The sequence below is a fragment of the Giraffa tippelskirchi genome, chromosome 9, assembly GCF_054371585.1.
Source record: "Giraffa tippelskirchi isolate mGirTip1 chromosome 9, T2T-mGirTip1v1.2.pri, whole genome shotgun sequence".
In the NCBI taxonomy this organism is placed as follows: Eukaryota; Metazoa; Chordata; class Mammalia; order Artiodactyla; family Giraffidae; genus Giraffa; species Giraffa tippelskirchi.
Window position 1 is genome coordinate 106,243,252 of NC_137283.1, and position 14,508 is coordinate 106,257,759.

Genomic DNA, 14,508 nt, shown 5'->3' on the forward strand with positions numbered 1-14,508 from the left:
GGCATTAGTGGTACTTAAGTCTGAAGTCTGCTGAGTTTGAGCTTATTGATTAACTGTGGAGTGAATATGAATACCATCATGTCCTATAGGTATAACATGTGAAACATCATTCTAGTATCATAGTAGAGAATTTTAAAGATCAAAATGAAGAGAAGATGAACAGTGCTTATACAGTGTCACTTTTGATTTATCCATAAGATATTTAGTCATTCAACAAATATTTGAGCACCCACTGCCATGTTAGGCACTGTGCTAGGTGCTTGGGGTCATTCATTGAACAAGACAGAGAAGGACCCTTGGTTGGCCTCCACATTTACATTCTAGCAGAAGTATACACATAGAGAACAAACAATCACCATCACAATTAAGTTATGTAACACATTAGAAGGTATGACAAAGAAACAGCAGTGTGAGAGAGTCTGGGAGTGTGTGGAGGGGAAATGGAGGAAGGGAGTTTTAACCAGGTGGTCAGGGCAAGCCTCATTAAAAGGTGAACAGGAAAGACAGCAGAGTGGTGAGTGCAGAGTGTGTGAGGGGGATGGGCCAGATGAGATCAGAGACAGGAGGGGACAGACCATGGAGGACTTTGAGTGAAGGAAAGTTAGGCCCTCAAAATAGCCTGGAGTTAAAACTCCCCTCCGGGTCCTCCCCACCACTCAATATAAAACAAAGAACTCTCTCACCCGAAGAAAAAAATGGACATTAAGATTGATTACACCCAGCTCCCAGACAGTCCCAGCCTCTGGCCCATCTCCAGAATTGCTTGCCCCAGCCCTTTAAGAGATAACTAATCTGAACAACCTTGGAGAAGAACAGGCCCCCTTAAGACAGTAGATTTCCACATATATGCCTATATATACTTACTCTTTTCTTGGGTTAGTGCAGCAGCTCACTAATCTGACTGCTGCCCCTCCTCACCTCACTAAAGGTTATTTGTTCTTATAAAGTGCCAGTCTCATTCTTTCTCCGAACCTCGCTTTCTCTAATTTCCTTACCCTACATTGAGAGCCACCAGAAGGACATTACTTTTTACTCTCCGAGCAATGCTGCTGCTGCTGCTGCTGCTGCTAAGTAGCTTCAGTCGTGTCCGACTCTGTGCGACCCCATAGACGGCAGCCCACCAGGCTCCCCCGTCCCTGGGATTCTCCAGGCAAGAACACTGGAGTGGGTTGCCATTTCCTTCTCCAATGCACGAAAGTGGAAAGTGAAAGCGAACTCGCTCAGTCGTGTCCGACTCTTAGCGACCCCATGGACTGCAGCCTACCAGGCTCCCCTGTCCATGGGATTTTCCAGGCAAGAGTACTGGAGTGGGGTGCCATTGCCTTCTCCGCTCCGAGCAATGAGGAGCCACTAAAAGATTCTGAGAGACTTGTGTTGAGAGAATACCTGTGGTTTCTGCGTATAGACTGCAGCAGGGCAAGGGAGAAGGTGGGGAGAACAAATAGGAGTCTATTACAGTGATCCAGGCTAGGGATGATGCTGGCCCAGTCAGAGGGATAGTAATGATGATGTTGAGAAGTGTACAGATTCTAAATATATCTTGAAAGGAGAACCACCAAGATTTCTGGTCTGGATCAGGAGTGTGGTGTGAAAGAAAGAGGTGCCAAGGACGCCTCCAAGGTTTGGGGCCTGATGGAATTGCCATCTCCTGAGATAAGGATGGCTGAGAGCAGAACAGGTTTGGAGGACAGGGGATAACCTTCAGGCCTGGACATGTTAAGTCTGAAACATCCAGCAATCCTCCAAGTGGAGATATTAAGTAAGCAGTTGGCTATAAAAGTTTAGTGAAGAACTCAGAAAAGGGGTTTGGACTAAATTAATATAAATTTTGAGCCACTGGCATATACATGATATCTGAACTCAGGAAATTAGATGAAATCATCATTTGGAATTAATATAGGAAAAGATCAAGAGGCAAGTCCCTTGATATTCAGAGTCAGGGTGAAAAAGAAAGAACCAGAGGAAAGAAACTATTAATAAGAGGAATGATGGAGAGGCAGGAGAAAAACTAACAGCATATTATGTTTCTGGAAGCTAGTGAAGAAAAACTAAGAAGAATAAGCCATAAAAACTTAATCCAAGTGACCTACAAGGGATTAATCTCCAAAATATACAAACAGCTCATGCAGCTCAAATAAAAAAAAACCAAATAACCCAATCTAAAAACAGGCAGAAGATCCAAACAGACATTTCTCCAAAGAAATATTAATAGACAAATGGCCAAGAGGCATACAAAAAATGCTCAACATCACTAATTATTAGAGAAATGCAAACCAAGACTACAGTGACGTGTCACGTCACATCAATCAGAATGGCCATTATCAAAAAGCTACAAACAATAAATGCTGGAGAGACCGTGTGGAAAAGGGAACCCTCTGGCACTGTTGGTGGGAATGTAAACTGGTACAGCCACTATGGAGAATAGTATGGAGGCTCCTTAAGAAACTGAAATAGAACTACCATATGACTCAGCAATCCCACTCCTGGGCATGTAACCAGAGAAAAACATCCTCCGAAAGGAAAAATACACCCCAGTGTTATTAGCAGCATTGTTTACAATAGCCAGGACATGGAAGCAACCCAAATGTCCACCGACAGAGGAGTGGATAAAGAAGATGTGGGACATACATACAATGGAATATTACTCAGTCATTAAAAAGAATCAAATAATGCCATTTGCAGCAACATGGACGGACCTAGAGTGTCATAATGAGTGAAGTAAGTCAGACAAAGAAAGACAAATATGATGTCACAGAATCTAAAAAAATTACACAAATAAACTTATTTACAAAACAAAAACAGACTCACAGACTTAAAGAATGAACTTACAGTTACCAGAGAGGAAACACAGGAAACACAGCGTGGAAGGCGTAGTAAGGGAGTTGGGGATTGACATGTACACACTGCTATAATTAAAATGGATAACCAACAAGGACCTACTAAACAGCAATATGGAATTCTGCTCAATGTTATGTGGCAGGCTGGATGGGAGAGGAGTTTGGGGGAGAATGGATACATGTAATCTGTATGGCTGAGTCCCTTTGCTGTTCACCTGAAACTACTGTAACATTGTTAATTGGCTATACCCCAAGACAAAATAAAGTTTAGAAAAAATAAAAAATAAGACAAAATGGATAACCAACAATGACACAGAGAACTCTGCTCAATATTATGTAACAATCTAAATGGGAAAAGAATTTGAAAAAGAATAGATACATGTATAACTGAACCACTTTGCCGTACACCTAAAAAACCAACACAACATTGATAATCAACTATATACTCCAATATAAAATAAAAAGTTAAAAAAAAAAAAAAACCTTAACCTAGAAAACAAAACAAAACAACTCTCGGGGAAAAAAAGACAATTCAGAAAAACTAAAGCAGCTGCAATTGGGAATGGTTATTTGGAAAGTTATATCTCATCAAAATTAATCTATAAGATTTGTACCCTTACTCTATTTCTTTAATTTTCTATCTATGAGATAGGGGATGTTTACTAAACTTGTTATGATATTCATTTCATGATCTATACAATTCAAATCATTATGCTGTATACCTTAAACTTATAACGTGCTGTATGACAATCATATCTCAATAAAACTAGAAGAAAAAAGGTTCATACCCTCACAATAGAGATTACAACTGGGAAGACTTAAAAGAGATCATTTGACCCCTTCTAGTAAGCAATATGAGTCTTCATTTTTAAAAATCAACTACTAAAAGAAAACTTTCAACCTTGCTCTGAGAGTAGGAATGCCACAAAGCATACATATTTTCTCTCAAATCATCACACATAGTCTAATAAGCAAGTGACCTTAGAATTTTTAACATAACCATGAAAGCACTTCACTGTATTTCTGAATCCTTCAAAGGAGACCTAGATAGAGAAATTTGTTCCCTAATTAAAGATGTAGTTTTAAAAGCAAAGATCATGATTAAGGACCAATTCCAATCCTATGAAGCTTTTACTAAACACTTCCAAAAAGATACCATCTTTCTCCTTTGACTCTTCCACTAAAACCAGACAATTCACCATCATGTCATCTTAAATTTGAATAACTCATTTTTATACCAGAACTGGAGAGATGCTTTACATACATTTTTTTTGTCATCCTTACAACAATTCTGCAAAACTAGATTTATCCCTATTTTATAGATGTTGAAATTGATGGTTAGAGTCTGTTACCTAAGGTTACACAAGTATAAAGGGACAAAACCAGCATCTGTTTTACTCACTATGCCTCTTGCATGGAAGTATTACACTAATAATTACCAGTCACTGTGTCTTGTGACCCTGGACAAGTTTTTACACCTCTCAGTGCCTCATTCATGAAATAAGGATGATACACTACAGGTACTGCACTATGGTGAAGATTATATAAGGTAATGTATGTAAAATTCCTTTATAAACTATAGCTGTCAGTATTACTACTCAGAGTAGATTTTATGCTCCTTCAGCACAGGTTCTTATGCCTTACAGGCATTTTCCCTTCAACATTCAACATGAATTGAACACTATCTTACCAGTTCTTGGAAAGATTTTAGACACCTTTCCCCTCCTCTAAGGAGGGAAGTGGTGTCCCACTACATGAAGTCTGGATTGACTATCGAATATCCCTAATCCAAACCTTAAACTACAATGCAGTGATAAACTCCATGTGCTCATCAAACATGAGATTTAAACCACCTGCACGGCATTTAACTGGTGTTTCCTCTCCACCAGGGCTTTAGTGCCATAAGAGTTCGAAAGGGAGAAAAATCCCAAATGAAAAAATATCACATTTTCTAAGAAAACATGCCTGGAAGGAGGGAGAGCAGAATAAAGCCTGGTTTGTTATCTGAGTTAACAGAGACCTTGTTGTTCTGTGTACAATCTGATTTACAGCCTCCTGATGACAGTAGTAACTATAACACTATCTAACTCATTACTCATTATGAAATTTCATTTACTTTAAGAAAAAGACCAATAACACATTTATGAAATTTCTTAGGGAACACGCACTCCCCCTTCAATACAATGGATGTATCCAGTGGTATATCTGGGGACGGGAGCTGGTATGCGAGGAAGACCATGCCAGGTATGTTCTCCAGGTAAATACAGCAGGAGGGAACCAGCCCCTGCTCTGCCATGATTCTGGGGAAGCTGCTCAAAATCTTTGTTAATGGTGGATCTGTTTTCCAGCCTGTAAATCATGAGCTAATATTATTTATTCTGCCTACCTCACAAGTTTACTGTGAAGGTCAAATGAAATAATATATGTAAATTAATTTACAAATTACATTACTAGAAATTACCAGAAATAATTAGATAATCAACTACCACTTGTCCTTTGGTAAATGTCAGGTACTAGCGACTTAGCAGCAGCAGCAGCAAAGCTGAGATATTGATTTCTCTAAGTGTTTTCACGTGACAGTAACAGAAATTTTTTAAAAAATCTACTCATCTCTGAAAAGGATACAACAAATATTTTCGTATCTACAGAAGCTATGGAAGAAGTAGCTGGTAAGGTTGATCTTCCCACAATGGATCTATGTATATATATGCATACATTCTAAATTATTTTCAGATGGTTTAACTATGTCTTCCTAAAAGAGTGAAAATGGACTCTCAGATCAAGATGTAGCCACAGACTTCATACGTGACAGGCGTCACGTACCAGGTCATTTTACCTAGTAACTCAGTCTCTGCAAAATGCCTCCTGGTTCAGAGTCCTAAAAACTAGTCCTCTCCTTGTCTCCCCATTGATCATCCCAGCTGCCTCCTTAAAACCTCTGGCAAAAAGAGAATAGGAGAATTAAGAATTCAAATTATCTTAGATCCACAAAGGATTGATGATGTCATTTACTAGCTGACCCCTTGACCCCAGTAATTCTCTGAACTACACTGCCAAATTGCGCCAGAATTTTAACTAAAGAAAAATTGCACAAGCGTCCAAAAGTTGACTAAAAGCTAGAAAAACTCCAAATCACAAACACAGTATACACATAAAAGAAAAACTTATCCTAGAACTATTTTTGTTTATCATTTATCAACTATGTTGAACTATAAATACATTTTCAGTCATAACAATAAGAATAAAGGAAGAAACATAATAATAAGCACTTTTGAGCAAATTTTGCCAGGGGCAAATACTTTAGACACTGTTTACTCTTATTAGAAAGAGGTTGAAATTTGCCTTTGCAATATAAATAAGCAATATAAAGTGCCGGAGCACTTGAAATCCTAATTTTCTACGAAACCCTTGCTTTCTCTTGTTATTTCTCAAATAATCCTCCAAATGGAATTCCCATTTTTTCAGAAGTATCTGACACGTAGACAAAGTGCTTCTTTGTGTCAAAGCCACTGGCTTTACTATTTACCTAATTTTTGCACCCTTTGGTTGAAAAATAATTTATTGGTGTTGACAAAATCATTGCACCATCTTTGTCCCTGATTATGATTAATAAGCCACTTGAACAAAAAGTGACCTGTCAACTTTTTTTGAATAGATGACATTTGTTCCAACAATTTAATGTTCTTTAAAAAAAAAAACAAAGTTGGTTTTGTTTGTGTAGGTTTGGCAATCTTTTAAATACCAAAGCATACCATGAAACATATTCTCTATTTAATGATCGGATGACTGTGCTGACCTTGTCTTAGAAGACCTTGACTTTCAAGAGTCCCTGAATTACAACCAGGGTAACATTTAAGGCCAACTTCAATCGGAGCTCTCTTGCTCTTCTGAGAAGCTTTTCTGTATGAAATAATAATATCCGTTACCAGCAAAGCCAGAGAGGCGTACTCACCAAGTGAACATAAGGCACAAAGTACCCAAAAAGTGCAAGTGGTATTCCAATGGCCCACACTGCATATGCTGTCACCTTGAAGATGGCAAAATTGAAAATTTTTTTTGGAGGACTGAACTTTCTCCTGGAAAAGAGGGAGAGTCTGTTGCCTCCTTTGGTTGTACCATCTTTATCTTTGGCACTGGAAGCAAGAGGTCGATAAGTGAAGCCAGCCAGAAAGAGAACAAACATGAAGATGCAGAGGACCCTGAGGGTGTCGAAGAGGCCCACGCTGTCGGTCAGAACCCTCAAAAGGAAAGGCAGCAAAATTGTGAAGATGCTGCTGCCGGCGGTGACGATGCCGTTCACCAGTCCAAGGCGCTTCTTGAAATAGTGTCCCAAAATGACCAAGGAAGGCTGGTAGGCGAAGGAGCAGCCACAGGCAAATATGATTCCATAGGTCAGGTACAGAGGCTCAATGGAGCTGTGCGAAGATGAAAAAGATGTAGAGCAGCTTTCATTATTTTTATCGTGTGCTTGGGAGAATAAAGCCTTATGGTCAAAGTGGGTTTCAGTTAATCAACATATTTTCTACAAATAAAAATTAACCAAAAACAGAGGTTAAAATCTTAATAAGAATACAACACTACAGTATTTTAATTTCATCTGAACAGATAATAAAAAATGCCTTAATATGTGAAAAATGATCATTAAGGTCCTCAGTGATTTGATCCCTCCTCCTCTTTCTATCGACTTTCAGGCAAACCATGCAGCACTGGGTAAAAACTGTGATGCTCTCCAACTGAGAAATAAGAGTGGTGCCAGGAAGGGCCTCAGTGACACTGACAATGATTAAACTACCAAAAAAAAAAAAAAAAACCTAGTCTCAATAAAAGCTTTTAAAAAGTAGAATTTAACTATGAAAACTCTTTTCCTTAATGGAATTTTCCCAGGGACTTATTAATCAGCAATCTACTCAAAGAGAAGGCTATGTTTGATATTTTCTCCCCAGGCTTATGCGAGGAACGTTTGCACGGAGAAGCAGTTGTGTGTCTGTTGCATTTTGCTGGCCTAAGGGCTGCAGACCAACCTTCGCCCTGAGCTGCACTGTTCTCAGTGTTGTGCAAGATAATGAGAAATCATATTCTGACTGCAGGACTACTAAATGAAGGGCATTCACTACTGATACCAGTTTGTAAGCTTTAGGACCAGGCAAGTCTCAACAAAAATAATCAAGGGTTAAGAATTCTATATTTAACCAAATAACTTAATTACATACTTCTGATGCAAGCAAAGGAACATAGGGAATTCCCTGGCAGTCCAGTGGTTAGGACTCAGCACTCTCACTGCCAAAGACCTGGGTTCGATCCCTGGTCAGGGAACTAAGATTCCACAAGCTGAACAGTGCAACAACAACAAAAAGAAAATGAACAAAAGAAAAGAGAGGGCTGAAGCAAGAGGAGGCTGCAAAGTGGAGGAAATTTTTAAAAAAAGAAAGTAAAGGAACATAGCATTACATTCTTTGAAACAATAAGGAGTAAAAGAATGCTGAAGTTTTTTTTCTTTTGAAAATTCAGAAGGCTGTGTATCAGTAGTAAAGGTAAGCTCTTTATTAGAAACTAAGATAGATAAAGTTGGTTAATAATTAAATTTTGAACAATAATTGTAGCCTAGCAATATGCTGAGGTAATCACAAGGAACTCTAGAATCTGATAAAATTAAGGCAGGCTGGCAGTCCTCTCACTCTGAGATGCCCTTTCCCCACCTATTAATCTACGTAAGAACCATCTTCAAATCAAGCTCAAGAGCCAGTCCCTAATTCTCCCAAATTAATCTTACCTCACTCTGATCACTCTTTACCAAAACCCCACTCTTATTCAATAAACATATTTAACAGCTACTGTGTTCCAGATACTTGGTGAAAAAAATATTTTAAACGTGGTTAAGCCCTACTTCTAGTCTGCTTAGTGAAACAAGACACCTACCTGAAATAACAAGGTAAAACAAAATATAAATAATATTTCACTCATCCTGCATCAGTTTTTTCACATTTTCACATAAGTATTTTTCCAGATAACTGCAACAAATTTCTTAAGGTGCCAATTTACTTTAACAATTTTAAAGGAAAAATCTAAATACATTTTTCTCTGCCTTCTTCAAAGTATATGTTAAAAATAGTACTGACAGCACAGTATTGTCATAAACAATGGCAATATCTATAGTTACACTACATTATTATAAAGCTGTCAGTTGGAAAACCAGAGAGCCATGGACATAAATCGAGACATTCTTTTGCACACCATTTAAATACGGAGTGCTGGGTAAGATTAGCCTTGTATCTCTCCTACAGAGTAAAATACATCAGCTTTGTGATGGCATTTTCACTGCTGCTGGAACCTTCTTCACTTCTAATTTTCACTTTAGTAACAGACAGTTCAAATTGTTGAAGTTTGACAACTGAGTAAATGCAGTGTAAATCAGTAAGATACCAAGTATGCGTGGGAAAAGTATTCAAAGAAAAGACACTGATGCAGCAACCTGGAATTGCTAAAGAAGGCTTTCTTAAGAAGGCAGAATTTGAACTAGAGGAAAAGAAGGTCAGTCCACTCTTCAACACTTGGAATTTATACCACATCTCCCCTTGTTCCTCTGTACACTCTTAAAGTACAGCAGCTTTTGATCAGTGGGTTAAATAATGAAACTGACTAGAAGATATGAGAGCATCTGATGGAGTAAGGTAAGGATCCCTTCAAGACAGTTGTTTTAGTCAGGGGTGGGGATGGAGGAGGAAGAGAGAGAAAAAGAATTGGGTCACCACATAAAATACATTTTATAATTTTTATTTCTCAGTGGTCAAAAAAGTTTGAGAAACATTGCTTGCTGTAAGTAGGTTTGTGTATATGAATTTTGTCTACCAAACTAGGTAATAAGTTATGCCACATAAAATACATTTTATAATTTTTATTTCTCAGTGGTCAAAAAAGTTTGAGAAACATTGCTTGCTGTAAGTAGGTTTGTGTATATGAATTTTGTCTACCAAACTAGGTAATAAGTTATGTGAGTTTTCTTATCTCTTAGTTTCTCTCTCCACCAAAGCCCGAGTGTTAATACTTCAGCAAACGCTAAGGTCACTGACTGACAATGGGTATCCGGAGGCTTCCGAACCATGCGGATCTGATGAGGCAGTAAGAACACAATACTGTATTAGAGATAAAGAAGAACTAAAAGTAAATGATCTCACAGAACTACCTAAGTAGAATCTTATCCCAAACAAAAGTGGGTTTTTATTTCTTTAAAAAACAACTTTAGAAGACAAGAACAAAGGCAACTTTAAAGGTGGAATATTTATTTTCTAATGAGAAATAAAAATAATTGCTTAGAATCCAAATAAAATGTCTAAGGTGAAAAAAAGAGGCTCACTTTAGAGTTGAGGGAGAGGGATGTGTGGGGAGAGTGAGGGTAAAATCAGTAAACCAAGGATTCTGTTGATTCTGAATATTTTAAAATAAACAGTGTGGGACTTCCCTGGTGGCCCAGTGATTAAGGACTCCGAGTTTTCACATAGGGGCCTGGGTTCAATCCCTGGTTGGGAAGCTAAGCTTCCTCATGCTGTGTGGTGTGGCCAAAATAAAGATTAAAGAAACAAAAAAAATAAACAGGGCAATGGCCAATGAACACATGAAAAGATGCTCAAGATCATTAATTAACAGAGAAATGCAAATTAAAACTATGAGGTATCCCCTCACAGCAGTCAGGATGGCCAGCATCAGAAAATCTACCAACAATAAATGCTGGAGAGGATGTGGAGAAAAGGGAACCCTCCTATACTGTTGGTGGGAATGTAAACTTATACAGCCATTAGGGAGAACAATATGAAAAAACTAGGAATAAATCTACCATATGGCCCAGCAACTCCACTACTGGGCATATACCCTGAGAAAATCATCATCAAAAAAGATACATGTACCCCAATGTTCATAGCAGCACTGTTTACAATAGCCAGGACATGGAAACAACCTAGACGTCCCCTGACAGATGAATGGATAAGGAGGATGTGGTATATATACACAACGGAATATTACTCAGCCATAAAAAAGAACGAATTTAAGTCAGTTCTAGTGAGGCAGATGAACCTAGAGTTATACAGAGTGAAGTAAGTCAGAAAGAGAGAAACAAATCTAGTATATTAACTATATGGAATTTAGAAAAATGATATTGATGAACCTATTTTCAGGGAAGGAATGGAGACACAAATGTAGAGAATGGACTTGTGGACACAGTGGCGGAGGGAGAGAGTGGGGTGAATGGAGAAAGCAGCATCAACATACATAAACTATTAGGTTAAGATGGATAGCTGGTGAGAAGTTGCTGTGTGCTACAGGGAACACAGTCTTGTGCTCTGTGATGACCTGGAGGGATGGGATGGGGGTGGGGGGTAGGGAGGCTAGAGAGGGAAGGGATGTAAGTATAATTATGGCTGTTTTGCATTGTTGTGTAGCAGAAACCAACACAACATTGCAAAAAAACACCTTTTTTTAATTTAAATTAAAAAAAATAGAAAAACAGGGCAAGCAATGTAAGTTTGATTTTTTTTTTCCTAGTAACTACAATAATGCTTTTCAACTAGAGCTCGAAGATAGCTAGGGAAGAGAAAGGGACAGGAAATGAAGATAAACCACAAAAATAGACAGAGGATGGAAATCATCTAAGCACTGTTAAGTGCTGCCAGTTAGCCAGAGCTACCCATTAAACCAGTGTTTCTCTATCTGGGGATTATCCTGACAATGAAAAGAGGATTTACAGGTAAAATAGGAGCTGGAGAGAGAGGTGCTTCCACGGTAACTGTGCCCGTCAGCTCTCTGCAGTGCTTCTAATAGACACAGGGGAAAATGTATTGATGGGAATTTTTATTTTAAGCTGCAATTGATCACTTCATTTTGTCATGATCTTTTTAAATTTCAGCACTGTTATTTCCCCCTCCCCGCTCCCCCCCCCAAAAAAAAGCACAGGCAGGAATTCTCTACGTAGGTTGAAATAAACAGCAAAGTCAAGATCTCATTAATAAAAATAGTCCACATCAAGCCTATGAACAACCACTTCAAAATATCATCTCTTGTACGCTTTGGGCCTCAGAATGAGTTGATCTTAAATTAAGGCCATTGCTTTAGACAACTTTACTGCTAGAATTTGAGTTCTTTGGGATTTTTCCATGAATGGAAAAAAACAAAAGGAGAAATATTTTTTCTTGGCTCCAGGGAACACATGTACCCTGACTGGCATCTCACTCTGAGGCACTGCAAGCAAAAGCATTCAAATTTACAAGCTCTGATTTGCTGCTGTGGACAGTGCATAAGTGACACTGCTTCAAGTTTTAAGCACTGAAAAGGAGGACTTTTATGCCTTGTAAACAGCAAAGTTTCTGAAAGGAAGTCTGGAAGATGGCTCACAGATTTTGAAAAGCAACATGAAGAAACCAAGTCCTTACCTTACAAAAGAACTTGATATGAGTCCAACAAATCCAACAGCAGCGCCCACGACAGCTGTTTTCCGACAACCAAATATGTCTGTGAAGACGCTGACAATCGGGCAGCAGAAGAAAATCATCCCCATGGAGAGAGAACTAACCCATGCTGCAAAAGAGGGGGAGATGGGGGACATTATGACACGGGGAATTCTAGTTGTTCTTATCCCACAGATAAGAATGTAAGACATATTGAGAAAAGTACCAGTGCAGGATTGATGAACGGGGGGAAGTTAGAATAAGTAACAAATCTGATCAAAGGGTTGGCAAGTACTCATCATAATTAACAAAGCAATTATTTGTGTTTAGTGGAACTTCTGAAAAAAGTTTGTATCCTTAAATAAATCAAACATTCTCCTGGGAGCTAATCTCTATCCTGATATCTATGGTTTTAAGCAACTTCTAATCTGTGGAAAGAAATCTGTCTTTAAAAATTGAGATATATTTAGGAACCCATGCCTAGGTGATCAAACTGCAAAGAAATGATGACCACCGAACTCAACAGTGGTGAAACTTGAAGAAAAGAAGTTATAACCATATGGGCACAGTAGTTAAGAATCAAACACCTGCCTAGAGTCCGGGCTTTGTGCTTTTGTTTAAGGAATCAAATCCACACAGGCAATTTGTTGACCTACATAATGGTTACTGTATATTCACTTTATTCATAAAGCCATACACACAGTTTATCTTCTTTTTTGAAAGTATGTTATCATTCACAATAGAAAAGATTTAAGAATCAGGTCATAATTTCCTGTTCTGATACTGTAAAGACAAAAACAATAGGAAAGCAAGAGCGAGACATGCTGAATACAAATGATCATAAATTTGTGCCAAAGAAATGAGTGATCTTGTAAGACACTGAGTCTGTAAATTCTTAAAAGGTATAATGAACTAGTAAGCCCTAAGTGAACATGAGCTATAAAACAAACAAATCCCTCAAGTCCCCAGCTCTAGAACTATCCAACAAATTCTTTGGTAAGTCATTTCCTCTGAGTCTGTTTTCTCACCTTGAGAGGGGATTGAACACAGATCTTCCAGAATTATTAAAGATTAGAGAAAATATGTCTAAAACTCCACATCTAGCACAGAGTGCTTAATAATGCAGAGTTTTAACAACAACAACAAATTCTTATAAAATGAAATGATCTCCAGCATTCCACCCAGCTCTGACAGCTTACTGGTAAATCACTCTATTTCCTTAGCAAAGGAAGTTAAGTCCAGACAGACCCTGTACAAATGACTATTTGCTAATAATGGTATCCAAATCATCAGACTAACAATTTCATTTAATTCTTTGCCTTATTACATTTTAAATTATTTTTTAATTATGTATATTTGATCAGCCATAATTTCCTTCCTTTCTTCCCTTACCAGAAAGGATACAAAACACAATGAAGAGACTGTACAAACAATTCAGGCTTAGCTTAGGTGTTGGTGGGAGGGATTCAGAAGTGGACAGGAGAGAGGTGATGGGCCAGATATTAGCATAACCACAGCCCCAGATGCACCCGCTCAAGGAGAGTATGACTTTTTCAGTACATGTTATATACAAATGTTAGTGATTTTTAATCATTTAATCTCATTCAGAAAAAATTTAGCCATCTGTCATGTTGATGAAACAACCTAAACCAGTCTGGTCAGACTAGAAGAACAGCATCCTAACCTTTATTTTTGGATGAAGGTACTTGACAATTAAGTGAAATGCGAACACTAAACAGGAAATCACATTAAGAAATCCAAGAGCAAATATTTATCTTGCACTAATGTTCAAAGAAGTCAAGGCATGTTTCAAGAAGAAAAACAAGTCTTTATGCATTATCTACATGTTGGTCTCCTGTAACACCAAATGTGAAAATTTTTTACAGAATCTTATGTCCACTGAACAAGCACTAATTGCAAGTTATAATCAAATACAACTTTACTTTTGTCTCGACTATCGTCTTAAAATGCACATATGGAGAAAATGTTCCCCTGCCACTGCATGAACACTTCAGCAGGCCCACATGATCCTTGTAGCCAGTGCTGAGTAACAGAAAGGCTTCAGTTGCTTTAGATTACAAACTAACCTTCACTAGGTAATCAAATCTTTTGTACTCTGGAGGAGAGGAAGATCAGCTTTGTCTCTTTTCCATGCCCCTTCTTCCCCTCCCTAGCTATTGTTCTCTCCAAAGAGTGGGCGGGCACGAGACAGAGGGCTTCTCAGAGACAAGGCAAGGAGA

General features: G+C 38.2%; 1 protein-coding gene across 1 annotated transcript in view; it reads right to left on the reverse strand.

Annotated features, from left to right (window-relative positions):
• The window catches only part of SLC16A10 (solute carrier family 16 member 10), a 112,095-nt gene that overhangs the window by 32,076 nt on the left and 65,511 nt on the right, over positions 1-14,508 (reverse strand). Inside the window, exons 2-3 of the mRNA XM_081530584.1 lie at positions 12,254-12,398; positions 6,790-7,252 (exon numbers count right to left, since the gene is read on the reverse strand). Coding sequence (XP_081386710.1) covers positions 6,790-7,252; positions 12,254-12,398 — 608 coding nt within the window. The remainder of the gene's footprint in view (positions 1-6,789; positions 7,253-12,253; positions 12,399-14,508) is intronic.